Genomic DNA, 22,602 nt, shown 5'->3' with positions numbered 1-22,602 from the left:
TTATACTATCTATATATATATATATATATATATATATATATATATATATATATATATATATATGAGTATATGCAGAAATACATCAACTTTTTTTTTGTTTTACTTACCATTTGGAAGTATACACATATAATTGAATAATGTTCATGCTAATTTCACAGAGTTTTGAAAGTTACAACTTTTGCTATTTTTGCTATTTTCAAAATCCGAGCTAAACCACATTTTTGTAGTGGAATCCCTGAAAAAATACAGTATTGTTTTTTCTCTTTTGTAATTACATTCATTTTATTATTTCCTCACTTGCTTATTCCATCCAGTACAGGGTTGCTGGGAGCAACATTAAGTGCAAGGATGAAACCAACAATTTATGATATAACATTCCATTGCAGTGCACTACACACACACACAAACACACACAAGAGGCTGGTTAGAGTCACACATCAAAATGATCAAGGAAACTTATGTAAATTAGATTGATGCCAAAATATGGTAATTGTGCATTGGGAAGTCAATTTTACACAAGAATAAGATAAAGAATATTACTTCTATAGATATTGGCCATGAAACAATGAGGTAGAGCTTCATTAACAGAACTATTACAAAAGACACCCAACATGTATAACTGGAAGATGAGCAATAATCTTTTAAATATGCTATTTGTCTTTTACAGAGCTTAAAGTTTGCTTTTCTTTAAACTTTTTTAAAGTGCTTTTTTTATAGTTTGAACATACTTTAATTCATCTTGAAGTGCATTGAAATTCCATCTGAATCGTCTCACAGTGTGCTGTGAAGATATTTTTAAGTTAAACCATAATAAAAATAAAGCCAATTCAATATAAATATCCCTCAGAAATCTACCGTAATTGGAAATAAGAGGCAATTATCACAGACATAATTTGAGTGCCAGATGCATTGATACAAGTGTTTTAGAGACCGCATTTCAATTAAGACTTTCTGTGCATGACTGTACCTTAGGTGTATGGAGAGTTGGCCATTGCCCCAACATGGATGGTATTTAGTGACATGATTGTTGATTTCAACAGTGGAGCCTAAAGTGTAATATCAGAACACAATGTTTTACACCTTGACACAAAGTCCTATGCTTAGGAGTATTAGGTCTTTCTCTGAAACTCAAGGTAGTCCCTTTACTGGGGCCTCATGACACAGACGTTGGAAATGGTTTCTACTGATTCCCAATAGTAAGAGAATCACATGCTTTCTTTTATTTTAGATGACCTAAATGGTGGCTTATGGTAACAGAATATTAGGGTGTGGTGTATTTTTATGGCATGCTTTGAGTCCCTTTGAAAGACGAATCATATTCTGATCAAATGCATCCCTTTCTGACAGAAGTGTACCCATCTGTAGAATATATTTCTCAGTAGTGTAAAATGTGTTGCCATAAGATCAGGAAGATTCTACAATTTTGGCAGGAACATGAATGTGCAAAAGAAATACAGTTTTATTGGGCCTGTGCAGTCTATTGGCCTTAGAATAGAGCCCCTGGAGGTTTGTTTATCCAGTATTTCATTGGCTGATGTTTTTGTTTTCCATTTCAACTTGGCTGTCTGACTATAGCATCAAACAATTATAACCGTTAGAAACTTAAAAACTGAGTTTTGTTAACTGTACATTGAGCTGTGGCTTAAGGACTCTTCTGTTTATATTATTTATTTATTTGTTTTTCTATGTTGTTGTTATTCTTCCTTTTACTTTTTGTAAAGTACTCTGAGCTATACGTTTTATATGAAAATTTACATTATTAATAAATGTTATGTTCCAATTAAAATAATTTTTATGTATTTAAAATGTCGGTTTCACATTCTTTAGTCTTTGTGGAAGATGATGATGATATCTTACAATGTTCGGTGCACCACAGAAATTACTAGTCTTGCTATTACAAAAAAAATCCAGCGACGAAACAAGACTTTTTTGAAGAGATTTTTTCAAGTCACATCCTCCTTGCAACCATATTCAACCACGCACACGGTACTCGCACCTCTCATTCATGTGAATGCTTTTGTCAGTCACAGTTCCTGTTCTCTCAGCTCTTATAAATTTTAACGTTTTCCTCACTTTTAAGTTCTCAATTAAAGAAGACGTATTGTGTCCAAATCTTTTTGATGAATTTCATCACGAAGGGTTATCAACAGAAATAATGAGTACATGGGCAATCCTAGCACAGAGAAACGATGAACTCAAACAAATTAACGCCAAAAATGTCGATTGGTTACACGGCAAATTGGTTAAATACATATCAATAGACTATGCTGCAACAGTTGGTGGTGATAGTGTGGAACATGAAAACATCAACTTACAATATCCCGAAGAATATCTACAACCATTAACACCGTCCGATCTTCCACCACATGAATTACTATAGAAAGAAGGATGTATCCAAGAAAGGTAATGTAGTAAATCTTCTGTGGATAACATTAGACAACAAAGGAGATTTTGTTATGCCATTCGTATCAAAACGTTAACAGTTTCCCGTTAGAATAGCTTTTGCAAAGACAATTAACAAATCTGAGTCAAACAATCAAAAAAGTCATTTTATTTAATAGAAAGAAATGAAATTCAATCATAGGCAGTTATACGTTGCGTTGTCATGATGAAAGTCCAAACACAGAATCAAAATTCAATGCCATATTGATGAAAATTGAATTCAAATAATTGTGTTTACTGAATTGTTACTATAAAAGTGTAAGTTTAAAAAGTATTAGCGTGTTAATTTCAAAGCCAAATAGAACGAAATCGTATTACTCAATGAATAACTCTAACGCAACATGAAACATAATTTACCTTCAAATTATTACATTTTACTCTTTTCTTAATATGGTTAATTATTTGCTTTAAGGTAAAATAGTTCTATTATGCATATGTAACAATTCCCATGAAAATAACAACCTGTGTAAATTGTACATCCGCATCCTTATACACGAGCAACAGATCTGCACAGAGGCTAGCGCGTAGCACAGGCCCGGGGGTTGGCGAACGAAGCGAGCAGGGGGCAAAGTCCCCTGACTCCCTTTCTGGAGCAGAATATCGTAACTTCACTGTGTTAAATAGCCTTCAACTTTGAAGGACTGAAAGTAATGCCATTCTGATGATGACTAGGATGGAATTCTGGAGGTTATACTGAATTGTGATGTAGTACGAAAAATTGAATTAAATGACAACAGTTGTTGTCATACATGCTGTCAAAAGGTTTGACTTAGATGAGAACTGAGCAAACAAGCCCTCTTTGAGATGAACTAAGAGGGCGGGGTTAAGGTTAGAAGGGAGTCCGCTTTAACTGCAAACCCCTTTGGACTCTGCAAAAAGTCACTTGGCCAGAAGAGCAGAGTTTAACTTGCTTGTTAGAAAGAGGGGACTTGCCAGCATTTCCAGAATACCTGAAGCGGCACAGAAAGGGAACTAGACCTACCACACAGCTCAGCGATTAGGAGATACATTAGGAGGAAATTGAGGAAGCTGCTGTTTTTGAGACAAAAAAGTCTCCATCTAAATCATGTGTAGTACCCTATACAGTGTGTAACAGGTGTCCTGGACTGTTGCTCCAGTTGTGTGGAATTTTGATGGTGGTGAAGAGAAGGGAATGTTAACTTAGTAGTGGCAGTTAGGGCATTGAGTGGTTTTGGTCCATTTCACAGCTCAGTACTGAAGGAGAGATATTTTTTTCAATATGATTTCCCAACTGTTTGATTATCTCCTGAAGAATTCGTATATTGACTCGTTAGTACCTAAGGTGAAGAAAGAAAAAAAAAGTGTGTGGTCTAGCAGGTTTTTAAGACTTTTATTATAATGTAATTCAAATAGGTTAAGGTTGTTTAATAAATAATTTTACATATTTTAATAGATACAAACAACTTGGCATATACGTTGCCAGAGGAAATGCTAGAGTTTGTATAGAGATAAATAGATGCTTATTTAGAACTTCCTTTTAATATATGACCTGCCTTATGAAAACAGTAATATTTCAGCAGTAACATTAAGTTTAGTGGATTAACAGAAAATATGCAATATGCATCATAACATAATTAGACAGGTGCATAAATTTGGGCACCCCAACAGAGATATTACATCAATACTTAGTTGAGCCTCCTTTTGCAAATATAACAGCCTCTAGACGCCTCCTGTAGCTTTTGATGAGTTTCTAGCTTCTGGATGGAGGTATTTTTGACCATTCTTCCATACAAAATATCTCCAGTTCAGTTAAATTTGATGGCTGCCGAGCATGGACAGCCTGCTTCAAATCATCCTATAGATTTTCAATGCTATTCAAGTCAGGGAACTGTGATGGCCATTCCAGAACATTGTACTTCTCCCTCTGCATGAATGCCTTTGTAGATTTCGAACTGTGTTGTGGGTCATTGTCTTGTTGGAATATCCAACCCCTGCATAACTTCAGCTTTGTGACTGATGCTTGAACATTATCCTGAAGAATTTGTTGATATTGGGTTGAATTCATCCGACCCTCGACTTTAACAAGGGCCCCAGTCCCTGAACTAGCCACACAGCCCCACAGCATGATGGAACCTCCACCAAATTTGACAGTAGGTAGCGGGTGTTTTTCTTGGAATGCGATGTTCTTCTTCTGCCATGCAAAGCGCTTTTTGTTATGACCAAATAACTCATTTTTTGTCTCATCAGTCCAAAGCACTTTGTTTCAGAATGAATCTGGCTTGTCTAAATGAACATTTACATACAACAAGCGACTCTGTTTGTGGCGTGAGTGCAGAAAAGGCTTCTTTCTCATCACCCTGCCATACAGATGTTCTTTGTGCAAATTGCGCTGAATTGTAGAATGATGTACAGATGCACCATCTGCAGCAAGATGTTCTTGCAGGCCTTTGGAGGTGATCTGTGGGTTGTCTGTAACCATTCCTGCGCATATGCCGCTAATGTATTTTTGTTGTCCTGCCAGACCTGGGTTTAACAGCAACTGTGCCTGTGGCCTTCCATTTCCTGATTACATTCCTTACAGTTGAAACTGACAGTTTAAACCTCTGAGATAGCTTTTTGTATCCTTCCCCTAAACCATGATACTGAGCAATCTTTGTTTTCAAATCTTTTGAGAGTTGCTTTGAGGATCCCATGCTGTTACTCTTCAGAGGAGAGTCAAAGGGAAGCACAAATTGCAATTGACCACCTTAAATACCTTTTCTCATGATTGGACACACCTGTCTATGAAGTTCAAGGCTTAACGAGCTAATCCAACCAATTTGGTGCTGCAAGTAATCAGTATTGAGCAGTTACATGCATTCAAATCAGCAAAATTACAAGGGTACTCACATTTTTGCACAGCCAGTTTTTCACATTTGATTTAATTTCATACAACTAAATACTGCTTCACTAAAAATCTTTGTTTGGAAAACACCACAATACTCAGATGTTCCTAGGAAATGCAAGACATACCTCTGTTATCTTTTTTTGTTGAAAGTAAATTATTAGGCTGAGAAGGGTACCCAAACTTTTTCATATGACTGCATGAATGTATATATCTATACTAATAAAAGGCAAAGCCCTGACTGACTGACTGACTGACTGACTGACTGACTGACTCACTCACTCACTCACTCACTCATCACTAATTCTCCAACTTCCCGTGTAGGTGGAAGGCTGAAATTTGGCAGGCTTATTCCTTACAGCTTACTTACAAAAATTAGGTAGGTTTCATTTCGAAATTCAAAGCATAACGGTCATAACTGGAACCTCTTTTTTGTCCATATACTGTAATGGACGGGGGCGGAGTCGCATATCACGTCATCACGCCTCCTACGTAATCACGTGAAACGCCTTGGGGCCGATCTGGGACAAGGTAGCGCAGTGCCTTGATTTAAACGATTCCATGTCTTGGTGGGTTTAATACTGTGTAAGCATACAAAGTAACACATGTGCAATTAAACGTGTGCATTTACGGGGTGATTTCTCAGGCTTAAAAGCTCTCCTTTTATTAAAAAAGTAAATGCAAACTGTTTTCATTCTGAAGGGCACAAACCACGTTGGATTTTGTAATGATAGTTGATTAGTAAGGTCTATAAAGGGATACTTGCAGAATGATTAGTAATGCCTGTGAATGCGGATGCAAGTAGGAGAATGGGCGTGAACTAAAGAACGAGTAGTAACATGTACAGTAAATGTAGCGCAGCGCCTTGATTTAAACGATTCCATGTCTTGGTGGGTTTAATACTGTGTAAGCATACATATTAACACGTGCAATTAAACATGTGCATTTACGGGGTGATTTCTCAGGCTTAAAAGCTCGCCTTTTATTAAAAAAGTAAATGCAAACTGTTTTCATTCTGAAGGGCACAAACCACGTTGGATTTTGTAATGATAGTTGATTAGTAAGGTCTATTAAGGGATACTTACAGAATGATTAGTAATGCCTGTGAATGGCAATGCAAGTAGGAGAATGGGCGTGAACTAAAGAACGAGTAGTAACATGTACAGTAAATGTCTCTAAAGTCTGTCTATTAAAAAGTTATTATATCTTTCAATCCTGTGTATTGATTAAACTACGAACCTAACAAGATCACTACATGGTGTCAGAAGTGGCGGATTGAAAGAGGAATGTGAAGAAGTGGTTCAGCTTTTGAACAAGTCTCGTGTCTGTGAGTAATCCGAAAACATGGTCAGAAAGCGCTAAGACGTTCTAGCGAAAGAGAAAAAAAAATATTGAAGAATTACAGCCCCCACCAAATCTCCAGTTAAAGGGAAATGTAGCTGAAAATTGGAAAAGATTTAAACAGAGATTCGAGTTGTATCTTGCTGCGATTGAAGCAGATAGGAAAAGTGAAAAAATGAAAGCGTCTATGCTGCTACATGTAATTGGCGAAGAGGCGCTAGAGGTGTATAACAATTTTCAGTTTGAAGAAGATGGAGACAATATGAAATTGAACAAAATAGTTGAGAAATTCGAAGCGTATTGCAACCCAAAGCGCAATGTGACGTTTGAGCGGCACAAGTTTTTTACATGTTTCCAGAAAAGCGGCGAAACAATAGACCAGTATGTGACGGAATTGCGTAATAGGAGCTGTTCTAAGAAGAAACCATCAAGACATCAAAGGACCAATAACCTCTAATCAGAACACTAACACCAGCGAAACAAATATTAACAAGAAAACAAGTATAAATCAGGAAAGAACATCTCCGCTGCAAACACAATTAACCAGAAGATCAAAACGTCAAGTAAAACCACCAGAACGACTCATTGAGACATGTTAAGGATTAAAGGAACATTTTCAATTAAGAAATGCTGAATTCCTTTAACAGTTGTGCTTTTTATACATAGTTTGAATGCTGGATGTATGCCTGAAATGTTCTGGTTAGTTCAGTTGTTTGAATTGATAAAGTTTATCAAAGTAGCATTTGAAATGTATAACATTACTAAGCTTATAAGTACTGCCTTACTTCTCTTTAAGAAAGGAAGATGTAATGATACTTGATTTAAACGATTCCATGTCTTGGTGGGTTTGCGTAGCTTATTGTCAATATCTTTACACCTGTTTTTAAGACTTATTGACTGAAACAGGCTTTCACGAAAAAAGTTAGGGCTTTGCTACAGGATACACCCTCCACAAGTTAAGGAAGTAAAAACAAAAGTATATACAGTAATCCCTCGCTATATCGCGCTTCGCCTTTCGCGGCTTCACTCTATCGCGGATTTTATATGTAAGCATATTTAAATATATATCACGGATTTTTTGCTGGTTCGCGGATTTCTGCGGACAATGGGTCTTTTAATTTCTGGTACATGCTTCCTCAGTTGGTTTGCCCAATTGATTTCATACAAGGGACGCTATTGGCAGATGGCTGAGAAGCTACCCAACTTACTTTTCTCTCTCTCTCTCTTGCACTGACTTTCTCTGATCCTGACGTAGGGGGATTGAGCAGGGGGGCTGTTCGCACACCTAGACGATATGGACGCTCGTCTAAAAATGCTGAAAGATTATCTTCACGTTGCTACCTTCTGTGCAGCTGCTTCCTGAAGCGACATGCTGCACGGTGCTTCGCATACTTAAAAGCTCGAAGGGCACGTATTGATTTTTGATTGTTTGTTTTTCTCTGTATCTCTCTATCTCTATCTCTCTCTCTCTTTCTTTCTCTGCTCCTGACGGAAGGGGGTGTGAGCTGCCGCCTTCAACAGCTTTGTGCCGCGGTGCTTCGCATACTTAAAAGCCAAACAGCCCTATTGATTTGTTTGCTTTCCTCTCTCTTTCTGACAGTCTCTGCTCCTGACGCGCACTCCTTTGAAGAGGAAGATATGTTTGCATTCTTTTAATTGTGAGACGGAACTGTCATCTCTGTCTTGTTATGGAGCACAGTTTAAACTTTTGAAGAAGAGACAAATGTTTGTTTGCAGTGTTTGAATAACGTTCCTGTCTCTCTACAACCTCCTGTGTTTCTGCGCAAATCTGTGACCCAAGCATGACAATATAAAAATAACCATATAAACATATGGTTTCTACTTCGCGGATTTTCTTATTTCGCGGGTGGCTCTGGAACGCAACCCCCGCGATGGAGGAGGGATTACTGTATTTCTGTTTTATTTAAACCTTTTAAGTTCGTATGCATAGCCCCATTTGGCTGTTTTAGTTTTTTTTTTTTTTTCTTTCTTCAGTAATATTTAATCTCCTTAAAGAAAAACAACATATGCATTTTACTTTTTTTGTATCTCTTTAGTAATATTTTAGTGTAAAAGGATAACCAGTATTTAAACCTTTTATGTTACTTTATAAAGTTAGTTTACACAATGTTGAAAAATTAATAAGAAAGCTACATATTTTGGCAGCTGCTTCTTTAATTTTCAATGAAATGAAAAAAGCTCTCCCAAGAGAAAACCTCAATGAAGAAGAAACAGTTTGCACTGTCTAAAAAGGAGAAACCCTCATTTATAAAGGTTTGCTGCAGATGACTTAACTGAAAATAAATGAATAGTTCCTATGTGTATAGTACATATTTATCTATTTTACTTATGCCTTTATTCTAGCAACTTGCAACATCTGAGGTACAATTTGTTACATTACTTTTGTTTTTTGCAGCACAGGCAGGTGAAGTGACTTCCTCAGGGTCACACAGTGGTGTCAGTACCAGGATTTGAACTGACAAGCTCCGGGTTTGCTGAAATATTACTGAAGAAAGAAAAAAAATGAAAACGGGCAAATGGGGCTATGCATACAAATGTCCATCCATCCATTATCCAACCCACTATATCCTAAATACAGGAGCCAATCCCTGCCAACACAGGGCACAAGGCAGGAAACAAACCCCGGGCAAGGTGCCAGCCCACCGCAGGGCGCACACACCCACACACACCCACACACCAGGGACAATTTAGAATCGCCAATGCACCTAACCTGCTTGTCTTTGGACTGTGGGAGGAAACCGGAGTACCCGGAGGAAACCCAGACAGACACGGGGAGAACATTCAAACTCCACGCAGGGAAGCAAACCCGGGTCTCCTAACTGGCACCTTTCACTGCGCCACCATGCCGCCCGCATACAAACTTAAAAGGTTTAAGTAAAACAGAAATATATACCTTTATTTTTACTTCCTTAACTTGTGGAGGGTGTATCCTGTAGCAAAGCCCTAAGTTTTTTCATGAAAGCCCCTTTCAGTCAATAAGCCTTAAAAACAGGTGTAAAGCTAAACTTGCAGCACCACTATTCAATTACACTTGCCTAACGCCTCTCCTAAGGGGACATACTGTGGGATCTAGGCATCAGTCAAAGCACCAATCACAGGCCCGATTAGAAAGCGGGAATCTGTGATTTGTCGTCTCCCTCCCATGTATATATATGTATATATATATATATGTGTGTGTTGATGTATGTGTGTATATATATATATATATATATATACATAACCTCTTTAACACACTACACATATATATATATATACATATATATATTTATGTGTGTGTATATATATATATATATATTATATATATATATATATATATATATATATATATATATATATATATATATTTATGTAATATGTGTGTGTGTGTCTGTAATAATCATTCACTTTCTAATAATAACTACTGCCCCAAAAATGACTGTCTTTGACAATCACCCATGGTGGTCCTGTTCTCTTCACTACTGATGTTAACATCCTAAATTGGACCATCCCATTTGAATCAGTCTTTGTTTTTCGCAGTAAACATAATTAATGCTCACATTGTTAAAATGACTAACTAATTTCATTTCAAATTCTGACACATCTTTAGATGTGGTTTTCCTGAAGGCTAAACACAAAAGAGCAACAGATGATAAGAGAAATAAAAACTTGATGCTGTTTAGGTATTGCTTTCACAATGCTAGAAAGATTATGCTCTGTGGATAGAAACCTTTCTTTAAAAAGTACAGTGCATAACTGAGTTAAATAATTTAAGTATGTTTATATTTTGTTTTAGAATGGTTGTGCAGAATAATTAAGCACAAACGTTCGACATAACATACATATTCATTGGAATTATAAATTTAATTGGTCGTTACTTCAATGTAGGGGTTGCTCAAGAACTGGCAGTCTATAGTGTTTAAATTAAAAATGTTGAATACTTAATACACCCATGCTCAGAGATTGAGCTTTCCTAGGTACAGATTACAAACACTCATTTGGTGTTTGGAGCAAACTAGCATTGATATATTTACTAAGTATGAGTTCATTTGCGAATTGGAGGAACGTCATAGCACTATAGATGACCATGCTGAATAAATTCTTAGGAGTCTGATCCCCAATAATAACCTGTAAAATGTGTTAAATTCTTTCTCTTCTGTTTGAAGCAATTCTCCGGAAAAAAGTTTGAATTCTAAGTAATGTTGAACTGTAGATCACTTTTTAGTTCCAAAATGAAGAGAACAGTCCATAAATGGAAATATTTTTTTCATTCGTGATGATGTTGATCAAAAATTTATACTGTTGGAGAACTATGCTCAAACATTTATACAACAATCTGTAATAAAGCCACATACAATATTCGTAAAGAATGCATGAAAACTAAACAAGCAGAACCAAGTCCTAGATTTCAAGTGTAAAAACAGATCTTCAAAATATTATCTATTATTATTGTTTATTTTCTGTTATTTTGCCCAGTGTATCTGGAGTAACTTGATGCCAGAATTAGTGCAGGTAAAACAAACAAGCATTCTATGAAAATGAAATGTCAGATTTTTGCCTTCAAAGAAGACCCTTTTTTAAATAAATTCAAATTATATTTAACTAGATATGCTTGATCTGACAGCCCTACGGTGCAGAGATTTTGTACATGCCTGATGTTTATTGATTCTACATAATTTTAATGTAACTGAAAAAATACGTTTATGAGCTACCAACTGATGATCCTGGGTCTAGTAGTTAATTCTAAGGTTTAGAAATGCCTAAAAAATTGTGTTTTGCTTGTTGTGTAGCCTAATAGGTTAGGCATTGACAGGGAGGTTACCACATCAGTCATACCCTTATCTCATTGTGTGACCCTGAACAAGTGGACTAATATACTAGTGTTCCAGGTATAGAAGATGTCAGTTTTCCTGCTTGCTCTATTTAGTATTTTTTAATTTTTCACTTGTTTTATTCACTTCATATGCTTGGAATTTTGTCTCAATCTCCAAATTGTTTTAAGTTTAGTTAGAACCATATAATTTCCTACATTTTGTAATATTTGTTACTGGTTTTGTGAAATATATATAACATGTGAATTCAATTTGTCATATATTACTGCTACATATATTTTTGTAAGCTAAAGAGATGCAAATTAGTGGTGTTTTTCTTTTTGATAAAAGCTAAATCAGTTGGGAGAGTAATGCTTTTAATTATAATTATACATTGCATAGTAACTGTCATGTTTGTTTAAACAGGCTACAGGATGACTTCATTAAAGCTCAAAATGATCTGAAACGTGCTCTTACTGAAAAGCAGACTATTAATGATAAATTCCAGCTGCTGCTTACTGAACTGCGTGGGGAGTTGTTGGATAAAACTAGAGAAGTTGAGGAACTGAAGATGCAGGTAATTTTGTGATTACAGTTACTTTCCCCTAACTTTCTAACAGAATGCGCCTTGAAGTACATGAACTTGTGTACCTTTTTTTTTTTTTTTTTTTAATTGTTTAAATAATGAAACATGGCCCTTATATGTAAATTCTAAAGAATGTTTGTTATAAAAAAAAAAGGATGCACAGATTTTCTGATGTATTAAAATATTTCTGAGCATAACATCTGTTTTTACTTGGTATAATATATAATGAGGTGACATCATTATGACACAATGCATTATATGGAAGCAGCACAAAAAATAGAAAAATTGTGTGAAACATCTAAAAGGCCCACAGAGTCAGGCCAGGGTTTCCTTTACTACTCCTAGAAAAGACTTCACCTTAGGCAGCCTGACCTCCAAACTCCCCATCTTTTGCATGTTGAGGCCCCAGAAATGGGGATCAGTCTTTTAGCACTAGAATTACCAGAGCCTACGAAAAAACTCATAAACCCATCCCACCTTAAATCGCTTCGCACCTCTCCATCAGCATCTTTTGTCCTGTAAATGTGTCGATAAGCAGCAAGCAGCCAGCTACCACATCCCCCCCACCACCGCACAGTTTTCTCAGCTCATGTCTGTTTACTTGTGTGTCAGTTGCTTAGAGTTGTTAAATACTGTATCGTTATTTGGAAACACATGCATTTCATGTGTGTTCCATGTCTACAACAATCTATATAAACACATCATTAAAACAGAAATGTTTTTCATGTTTTAGTAATATTTGACAAAATGTAGAAATGAAGTGTATAATGTGTGAAGCCTGAATTCCAAATATCAAATAAACACTTTCACAAAAGGTACGCATTTGCTACGACCACTTCGGTGGCACAACGGTATCAACTGTTGACTGGTAATCAAAACTTCACAGGTCGAACCCAGACAAGTCAGTTTTGAGAAGTGAGCTGCTCTTATTCTTACTATCTTAGAATAAAAACATACATTTGATTTCAGTCTGTGACAGCCGGTGTAAATTTATGATACTTGTAAAGGATAGCTTTGTTTTGTTTTTTTTTAAATTTTTTTTATTCAGTTTTATTCTGCTGCCATTGCTGTAATTTGTATATAGAGTGCATCCGGAAAGTATTCACAGCGCATCACATTTTCCACATTTTTTTATGTTACAGCCTTATTCCAAAATGGATTAAATTCATTTTTTTCCTCAGAATTCTACACACAACACCCCATAATGACAACGTGAAAAAAGTTTACTTGAGGTTTTTGCAAATTCATTTAAAATAAAACAACTGAGAAATCCCATGTACATAAGTATTCTCAGCCTTTGCTCAATACTTTGTCGATGCACCTTTGGCAGCAGTTACAGCCTCAAGTGTTTTTGAATATGATGCCACAAGCTTGGCACACCTATCCTTGGCCAGTTTCGCCCATTCCTGTTTGCAGCACCTCTCAAGCTCCATCAGTTTGGATGGGAAGCGTTGGTGCACAGCCATTTTAAGATCTCTCCAGAGATGTTCAATCGGATTCAAGTTTGGGCTCTGGCTGGGCCACTCAAGGACATTCACAGAGTTGTCCTGAAGCCACTCCTTTGATATCTTGGCTGTGTGCTTGGGGCCGTTGTCATGCTGAAAGATGAACCGTCTCCCCAGTCTGAGGTCAAGAGCGCTCTGGAGCAGGTTTTCATCCAGGATGTCTCTGTACATTGCTGCAGTCATCTTTCCCTTTATCCTGACTAGTCTCCCAGTCCCTGCCGCTGAAAAACATCCCCACAGCATGATGCTAAAACCACCACCATGCTTCACTGTAGGGATGGTATTGGCCTGGTGATGAGCGGTGCCTGGTTTCCTCCAAACGTGTTGCCTGGCATTCACACCAAAGAGTTCATTCAATCTTTGTCTCATCAGACCAGAGAATTTTCTTTCTCATGGTCTGAGAGTCCTTCAGGTGGCTTTTGGCAAACTCCAGGCGGGCTGCCATGTGCCTTTTACTAAGGAGTGGCTTCTGTCTGGCCACTCTACCATACAGGCCTGATTGGTGGATTGCTGCAGAAATGGTTGTCCTTCTGGAAGGTTCTCCTCTCTCCACAGAGGACCTCTGGAGCTCTGACAGAATGACCATCAGGTTCTTGGTCACCTCCCTGACTAAGGCCCTTCTCCCTCGATCGCTCAGTTTAGATGGCCGGCCAGCTCTAGGAAGAGTCCTAGTGGTTTCGAACTTCTTCCACTTACAGATGATGGAGGCCACTGTGCTCATTGGGACCTTCAAAGCAGCAGACATTTTTCTGTAACCTTCCCCAGATTTGTGCCTCGAGACAATCCTGTCTCGGAGGCCTACAGACAATTCCTTTGACTTCATGCTTGGTTTGTGCTCTGACATGAACTGTCAACTGTGGGACCTTATATAGACAGGTGTGTGCCTTTCCAAATCATGTCCACTCAACTGAATTTACCACAGGTGGACTCCAATTAAGCTGCAGAAACATCTCAAGGATGATCAGGGGAAACAGGATGCACCGGAGCTCAATTTTGAGCTTCATGGCAAAGGCTGGGAATACTTATGTACATGTGCTTTCTCAATTTTTTTATTTTTAATAAATTTGCAAAAACCTCAAGTAAACTTTTTTCACGTTGTCATTATGGGGTGTTGTGTGTAGAATTCTGAGGAAAAAAATGAATTTAATCCATTGTGGAATAAAGCTGTAACATAACAAAATGTGGAAAAAGTGATGTGCTGTGAATACTTTCCGGATGCACTGTAAGAGCAATATCGAATGTTATTTACTTAATTACCTTTATTTCTTTTCTTACTTCCTACAGCATAAAGTCACAACTAGACTGCAGAGCGTCCCATATACATATACAAATTACAGCAATGGCAAAAGTGCAACATGCATTCTAGCTCCGATGTAGAACCGTCGTCATGATCTGAGTTCACCTCTGTTATAGCGCGTCTTTATGTGAAAACAGCAGTGTCAAATGTGGGGAGGAGGGATGGGATCGTGAATGCGACTGAGAGAATAAAACTGAATAAAAAAAAAAAAAACACAAAGCTAACCTTGTACAAGTATCATAAATTTACACCGGCAGTTACAGACTGAAATCAAATGTATGTTTTTATTCTAAAATAGTAAGAATAAGAGCAGCTCACTTCTCAAAACTGACTTGTCTGGGGTTGAACCCGTGAAGTTTTGATTACCAATCAACTGTTGATACCGTTGCGCCACCAAAGCAGTCGTAGTAAATGCATGTCAATGTCGCACCCTAACGCGGGTTCTTTTTCTGCAGTTCCATTCTTGAATAGAAGCGCATTTGTTCTGTTATATTTGTACCTTTTGTGAAAGTGTTTATTTGATATTTGGACTTCAGGTTTCACACAATATTCACTTCATGTCTACATTTTGTCAATTATTACTAAAACATGAAAAAGTTTCTGTTTTAACAATGTGTTTATATAGATTGTTGTAGACACAGAACACACATGAAATGCATGTGTTCCAAATAACGATACAGTATTTATAAAAGGTGTCATTTTGCTTGACTTCTCACTCACAACAACTCTAAGCAACTGACACGCAGGTAAACAGACTTGAGCTGGCAGTGGGGGGGATGTGATAGTAGGCTGCTTGCTGCTTATTGACACATTTACAGGACAAAAGACGCTGATGGAGAGGTGCGAAGCGATTTAAAGTGGGACGGATCTACGAGTTTTTTGGTAGGCTCTGGTGATTCTAGTGCTAAAGTTCAAATGTCCCAAAATACATCAGATTTACTCTGTTTAATTGTTTGTATCTACTCAAGTGTACAAACTTTAACTTATGGTTTATGCTAATTTAGTCAACTTTCTGCATCTGTGCTTTTATATTTTCTGTCTTTTGCATTTTACTACAGTTTACACTCATTACTATTAAATATTACCTATATATACTCTTTTTTTATTTTTGCCTTTAATTTTCTCCTTCTAATTCTATTTGTCCTATGCTCTGTTACGGAGTTTTCCACCATGACTATTCACTGCCATTGTACTGGTCAATTGTATATATGACAAATACAGGGTGAGTCGAAATTATGTTAACACTAATTTATTATTTTTATCTTGACCACACCTTTCCAGGTCAATGGATAGGTTGTGGTGGACCATTGCCATGGCCTCCACACTCCCCTGATTTGACACCCTGTGATTTATGGTTATGGGGTATGGTGAAGGAGCGCTTGTATAGCAGGAAAGTTTGTGATATCAATGACCTGAAGGACAAAATATGGACTGTGGTATCATCTATTCCCTGCGAAATTTGTGTCTGGGCTTTAAATGGTGCTGTTGCTCATTGGATTTTGTGTGTTGAACAGGTTGAGACATATCTGTAAATCATCTTGCACATATTAAGTATGTTTTGTGAATAAATTGTTTCCGCCATTCAAATGTTAACATAATTTTGACTTATCCTGTAAATATAAATCTAAAAGGAATGTAAAACCATGAAAAAAACATTTGGCCTGAAAAACAATCCAAAATGGGAATCTTATTTAATTGAGAAAAAATTATTTCAAAATAGAAAATACAACATAAAAAAGGCTCAGGAACAAGGAGTTGCCTGAAAGGTGAACAAGTCCCAGGTTACAATCTATAAATTAATTCCAATAAAATACAGCAAAATGTAATCCTTTATCCAGTAAATCCAAATGGGAAAAAAAAATACAATAGACTAAATATATAGCCAGTAGTGCTGGGCGGTATACCGGTTCATACCGAAGACCGTTTTTTGTTTTTTTTATGATATGGATTTTTCTTATACCGCAACACCGGTTTAAATTGCTTAAACGACGTTCAAACGTGGCGCAGCGGGAAACTGTTCAAGTGGGGACCTTTTTCACTGCTACACCGCTAAACACAGATTTGTTGCACTAGGGCTCTTTTTCACTGCTACACCACCAAATAGTGGGCGGTAGCATAGGTATATGGAGGACTATTTCGGACAAAATAAATAAATGCGCAAATAAATTAAAGTTCTGTGAAATGTGAAAAATGGACAGAGAGCATTCCGAAACTGAAGCCGATGATAAAGTTGAACATAAACAACAGAAGAACTTTTGCCGAAAAAAAGGAGTCACGTCCGTCGCCTGGAGATACTTTAGTTTTAAAAGGTCAGATGTGTAAAAACTGGTTCTATACTACTGGATAATACTGCAAGCGAAGTTGTACTTGTTTTTGTACTTGCTAGTGTATGTTTTGCTTGTATTCATCCTGCGATGTGCTGGCGACTCGTTCAGAGATGGGCGCAACTCTGAATGGATGGCATAATTAAACATGTATAACGAAGATATTTTTAAAGTTCTGAACACTCCGTCGGCTAAGTTAATAACTAGCTTTAATTTCACAAAGACGTTTATCGTGTGGTGATTGGTAATGTGGAGAAAGAAAAAGGAAAGATAGGAACTGGGGTTTTGTTAGAGAGCAGGAATATCATGAAGTGAATGGATTCTGTGCGGTGATTGCTGCAGGCACCTGCTCTTAGTGCGGAGGAAGTCAGTTTAAGAAGCGTAGTGATTAACGACTGGGTCGAGGAACACTTAACACAAAGTATTTGATGTGCTGCATTAACTTATGACGGGGTTTGAGAAAATCTAGTAAATTAAACATTGATTTTAGGATGAAGTTTAGTTTACAACATTCTACTTTAATTATAAAATAAACTATGAGAATAAAGTGGAAATGTCGACTTTAATCTTGACATAAGCGTCAACATTAAAGTGGAAATGTCAAGAATAAAGTCAACATGTCGAATTTATTCTCGGCATATAGTTTGTTTTTTTTCTTCCGTGTCCATATTTTTTTTTCTTCACAGCGGCCCTAATGCGTTTCCATAGGGCTATACCACAAACAGCATTATAAATGCAAGTTGCAGTTTTATTATTTATGTATATAGCTTAGCTTGAAGCAAGGTCCATATTAATGCAGTTTGCCTAAATCATGGTACAGTTGGTAAGATGTCATCACCAAGTTGCACTTGTTTTATTTTATTTTAATTTGGTGAATACTGTGTAATGCACCTGGGCTTGAAGCCTTGAAGTAATGGTGCAACTATCAGTAATACTATTATGTATTTTATTGTTATTATTTATTAGTTTAAATATTATGCAGTTTAATGATGGTAAAATTGTTTAAAAAGTCACTTTAACGTGTCAGTGGACAGAGATTGTTAACATTAACAGAAAGTGTAGTTGGTTTACAAAAAATATTTACTATTTATTCCTTTTCTAAGACTTGTTCAGTGCAATCCAACTTTTGACAAACACCTCTGGATATTTTACTAAGTCTAAATGCCTCTTTGGATGGTTGAAAATATGTTGTCAAAATCATAGTTTAAGCTTTTGCAAAATTTGTTCAATTAAAAGTTTCTATATTTTGACTGCATCTGTCATGCAATGTGCTTCCTTCTCTTTAGTGCCACCCCCTTGATAACTATCACTTTATTGGGCCATGCAAACCTGGGTTAATACTTGTGTGCACATTAAAATGTCTTTTTGTACGATGTACAATTCTCATAACAGTCGAATAGGTTATTCTTAGCCAGTCTACTGCAGTAATTGCAGTGGAAAATGTGGTTAACATCCACTCATGCATGGGGAAAAAAATACCGTCTAATACCGTGAAACCGGCAGAATTTAGAAAAATACCGTGATATAGAATTTTGGTCATACCGCCCACCTCCAATAGCCAGAGATGAATTCTCAGCAACAGTGACAACAGGGTGGTCTCAACTCTTGAGGAACAACCCATAAAACACAGGGGACACAGAAGAGCGTACATTACAAATAGATACTAAACAAAACATAAAAATATTAACAAAATGATAGAAACACCTGAAAAAAGACTTTAAAATATGCAAAAAGAGTCAAAGAAAAAGTGTAAACTTAACATAACGTGATATGAAAAATGTAAATGATTCTGTGGAATATGTAGTTAAGACAAATAGTTACCTGCAAGTGGGACACAATTTAGATATTAATAAACCAAGGCTTCATACGATATTCACGTTTATAAAGAAAATTATTTTTAAATTGTAAAGTGCTAATTAGTGCCTTGTTAAGTGTGTGCAATATTTTTTAAAATATTATATTACATTGTTAATAAATATTTAATCAACTGAAACAATTTGTCTAGGAGAAATATTTGACTCAATAATAATAGAAACGGCAAAAGTGTGCTGACTTAAAAAGGTTATAATTTATTGTAACTGACTTTTTTGTTTAATAAGTATTTAATATTTTCAGGTTCTGACACCACAGAAACTAGAAATGCTTAGAGCTCAAATTCAGCAAGAGCAAGAAGGGCCACTGAGAGAGAAATTTAATAAGCTGGATGAGGTTAGTCATGTTGTGAATGTTAATTTACCTTCAGGCACTTTTTTCCCCATTTGTGTTTAATTTAGTACTGAAGTTTGTTGTATTTTAAAGTTTCAATTGTTTTAGTTGTTCTTGCCTAGTAAAATTCAGCACTGAAATTTCACAGCTTGATGAAGTATCTTAATGTGGACTTTTGAGTTGCAATATGTTCATGAAGTGTTTAGTAACAAGATTTAGAATGATTTGCTTTGGGTGCTTCAGTTGCATGAATACAGACAACAGTAGTTTGTTTGGCCATTTGGCTGGATTCATTTTTCATACATAAGAAGCTTCTTAAAGTTCATGTCCTCAGAATTCAGATGTGTTTTAGTTTAGGAGGCATCATTTATTTATTTATAGAACCTATATAATTCCAACAATAAAAATGTTTTGCATGCACATTCACTTGAAAACAGCAACATTATCTCTGTTTTTTTAATTTATTTTTATGTGTGTGAAACTGAACAGATACACTTGTAAGGTAATTTGTTTACTTCTGCTGTGGTATGCAGTAAAATGGCAATTTAAATGCTATTAGTTTTTAGGTATTTTTATTTGAGGACCGATTATTTTATTTTGTGCCCATTTCTGTTTCTCATATTTAGCCACTTTTATACATAATAATTTCATTAATGTTAGCATAATATTGTTTTCATACAACTGTCAAGAGTATTTTTTCCTCCTTTTTGTTGTATTTGTGGTTCACAATGAAAATCTTAAATTCTTGAATTTTTGGGCAATGAATATAGCCACCAAATATAAATGGAAAACTGGTTACAGTAATTTTTTAACCCCTTAACACAGGAAGCTGAAAAGTATAGGACTGAATACAACAAACTTCGTTATGAATATACATTCCTAAAATCTGAATTTGAACACCAAAAGGAGGAGCACATTCACATACTAGAAGAAAACAAAATGCGTTATGATGCAGAGGTAGGTAGGGATTTATTTTTTCATTTATAACCTAATAACATTTATAGATCTTTTAAGGTATATTGAAATAATAATTTTCATCTTTAGTATTTATGGGTACAAGCACTCCAAGCTTGTACTTAGTGATGAGTATATACTGATAATATATTATTTTATAATATATGATGTGTGTGTGTGTGTTTAGCTATTATCTGTTGGTTATATTTTATCTACGACTGATAATATGGCCTTGGTAATATGTTTCACTTGTATATTGAAACTAGCACTTAATGATGGATTTATCATGCATCTTGCTCATGGTGAAAGGCTACCTGAGTATTCCTGGTACAGCACTTACTATCAGAGTGGCTGTTCTCAACTTCTGGTCTGCCTGACATTTAACAGGCTGGGCACACCTGACACTCCTAAACACAGTGATAAGCTCCTACACCCTAGTACTTAAAAAAGCATGAAACAATTTTGTTTAGTATTATAAAAATAAAGTTTGTGATATAGTTTTCATGCTAAGAGAAAAACAATTTACACACATGCAATGCACAAATAAAACTTTCCGGGAAATGCATCTTCACTTTGTCTGTGTTAAGACACATCTTTCAATTATAAATTGATCGAAGGAGTTTGACTTCTTATTTTGAAATATGATCAGACTTTCAATGCATAACACAGAATATTAATGCAATACCTAATACATGCATATATTAATCTTTCCTATCATAATCTACATGCATTAGCAATTCAGACATCTAAATTAGTTGAATAGTTATGCACTATCTAGGTACTAATTTAGCTTAACTTCTAATAGATAAAGCAAACCAATTGTTTGGAACAACTTAGCACTTTGGTTATAATTAACACTTTTTTGTGAACTCTTGATGTAATTTTTAAACTAGGTCTCAAGGCTAGAAAAAGACAAGGAAAATTTGACTAACCAATTGTTGAGCATTGATCCTACCAGAGATGAAAAAAGGGTGGAATCTCTACTAAGAGAGAAAGCTCAGTTACATCAAAGACTAAAAAATCTTGAAGCAGAAATCATTGAGTTAAGAGCAGAAAGAGACAACTGTGGAGCACAGGCAGAGAACGTTCAGAGAATACAAGTGAGGCAAATGGCAGAATCCCAGTCTGCTGTCAAATCCATAGAGGTACAAGTTCTATTGCTAATTTATATAAAAAAAATGTTTCTTGCAGGTTTTTGTTCATTCATTTATTTATTTTTAATTAAAATGAATGAAGTGTAATGCTATAGTGTTCTGCTTTTGTTATTTGCTTGAACTAAATGTATATCTAAATATGTGCATCTGTTAAGTAATTAGTAACATAGGTGTTTATTTAACTAGTCTAAGAATGCAGCTATTCTGGTGTAAGTGCAAATATTGAATGTTTACAAGTAATTGTTTGCACTTTATGAACTTTAGTGTAGGTATGCAAAACATTAAAATTTAAATTGCTTTAATTTTAAAGGCAGAAAAGCAGTCGTTGAAGATGCAGCTAGATCGCCTGGAGAAAGAACTGCAGCTTAGCCATGACCAAAATACTCAGTTAATCAGTAAACTGCACAAATCGGAGAGAGAAGTGAATGCCCTCACAGAGAAAGTAAGCAGAATTTCATCATTGTGTATTTCCAAAAGTTTTGGAATTCACAAATGAAAGTGTTCCTATACTGTATTTCCATTTTTGTTTGTTATTGCACCGCAAAGTAAAATGCAATTCACCTTTAGGAAAAGTGAAAATCAGAAATGTGAAGGAAGCTTTTGAACTGTTTGTGTAAATTCTAGCTGCTGTTACAATGCTGCTAAAGAATATATTGTAGTTTATTCATGTTTAAAGTTCAAATACATATGTTGATGTGCACCAGTATTTATATTCCTGATTCCTTATTCATATAACTAGCCAGGTCAATATAAATCTGTCAGTATCATCTGAAGAGATCATTCTGAGAATTTCAAATATTTTGAGATAATGAAATTCAGTGTATGAATATTTTTCTTTACTTAGACTGACTGAAACATAAATAAGCTCTTACTGAAAGCAGAATCCAGGTGGTTTAGTTCATGTAAACAGAAAGTTTACTATAAAGAAATGACAAGTTCAGGCCATAGTTGCTCTTGGAGGTGAATATGATCTCTTCAAATTTGGGTCCATGCTCTGTATTCCTTAAAAGGTATTTTGAGATGCTGATTCCAATCACAATGATTTTTCAGTATTGAGTTTGTCTTTCTATATATAGTGCATCCGGAAAGTATTCACAGCACATCACTTTTTCCACATTTTGTTATGTTACAGCCTTATTCC

The 22,602-nt window shown here is 35.9% G+C and overlaps 1 protein-coding gene across 1 annotated transcript in view; it reads left to right on the top strand.

Moving 5' to 3' along the window:
• cep83 (centrosomal protein 83) overlaps positions 1-22,602 on the top strand; it is a 60,334-nt gene that overhangs the window by 2,142 nt on the left and 35,590 nt on the right. Inside the window, exons 3-7 of the mRNA XM_051931250.1 lie at positions 11,863-12,013; positions 19,264-19,356; positions 20,179-20,310; positions 21,201-21,452; positions 21,772-21,903. Of these exons, the coding sequence (XP_051787210.1) occupies positions 11,863-12,013; positions 19,264-19,356; positions 20,179-20,310; positions 21,201-21,452; positions 21,772-21,903 (760 nt within the window). The remainder of the gene's footprint in view (positions 1-11,862; positions 12,014-19,263; positions 19,357-20,178; positions 20,311-21,200; positions 21,453-21,771; positions 21,904-22,602) is intronic.

The sequence above is a fragment of the Erpetoichthys calabaricus genome, chromosome 1 (genome assembly GCF_900747795.2).
Source record: "Erpetoichthys calabaricus chromosome 1, fErpCal1.3, whole genome shotgun sequence".
Lineage (NCBI taxonomy): Eukaryota > Metazoa > Chordata > Cladistia > Polypteriformes > Polypteridae > Erpetoichthys > Erpetoichthys calabaricus.
This window is presented reverse-complemented; position numbering and strand designations above follow the sequence as displayed.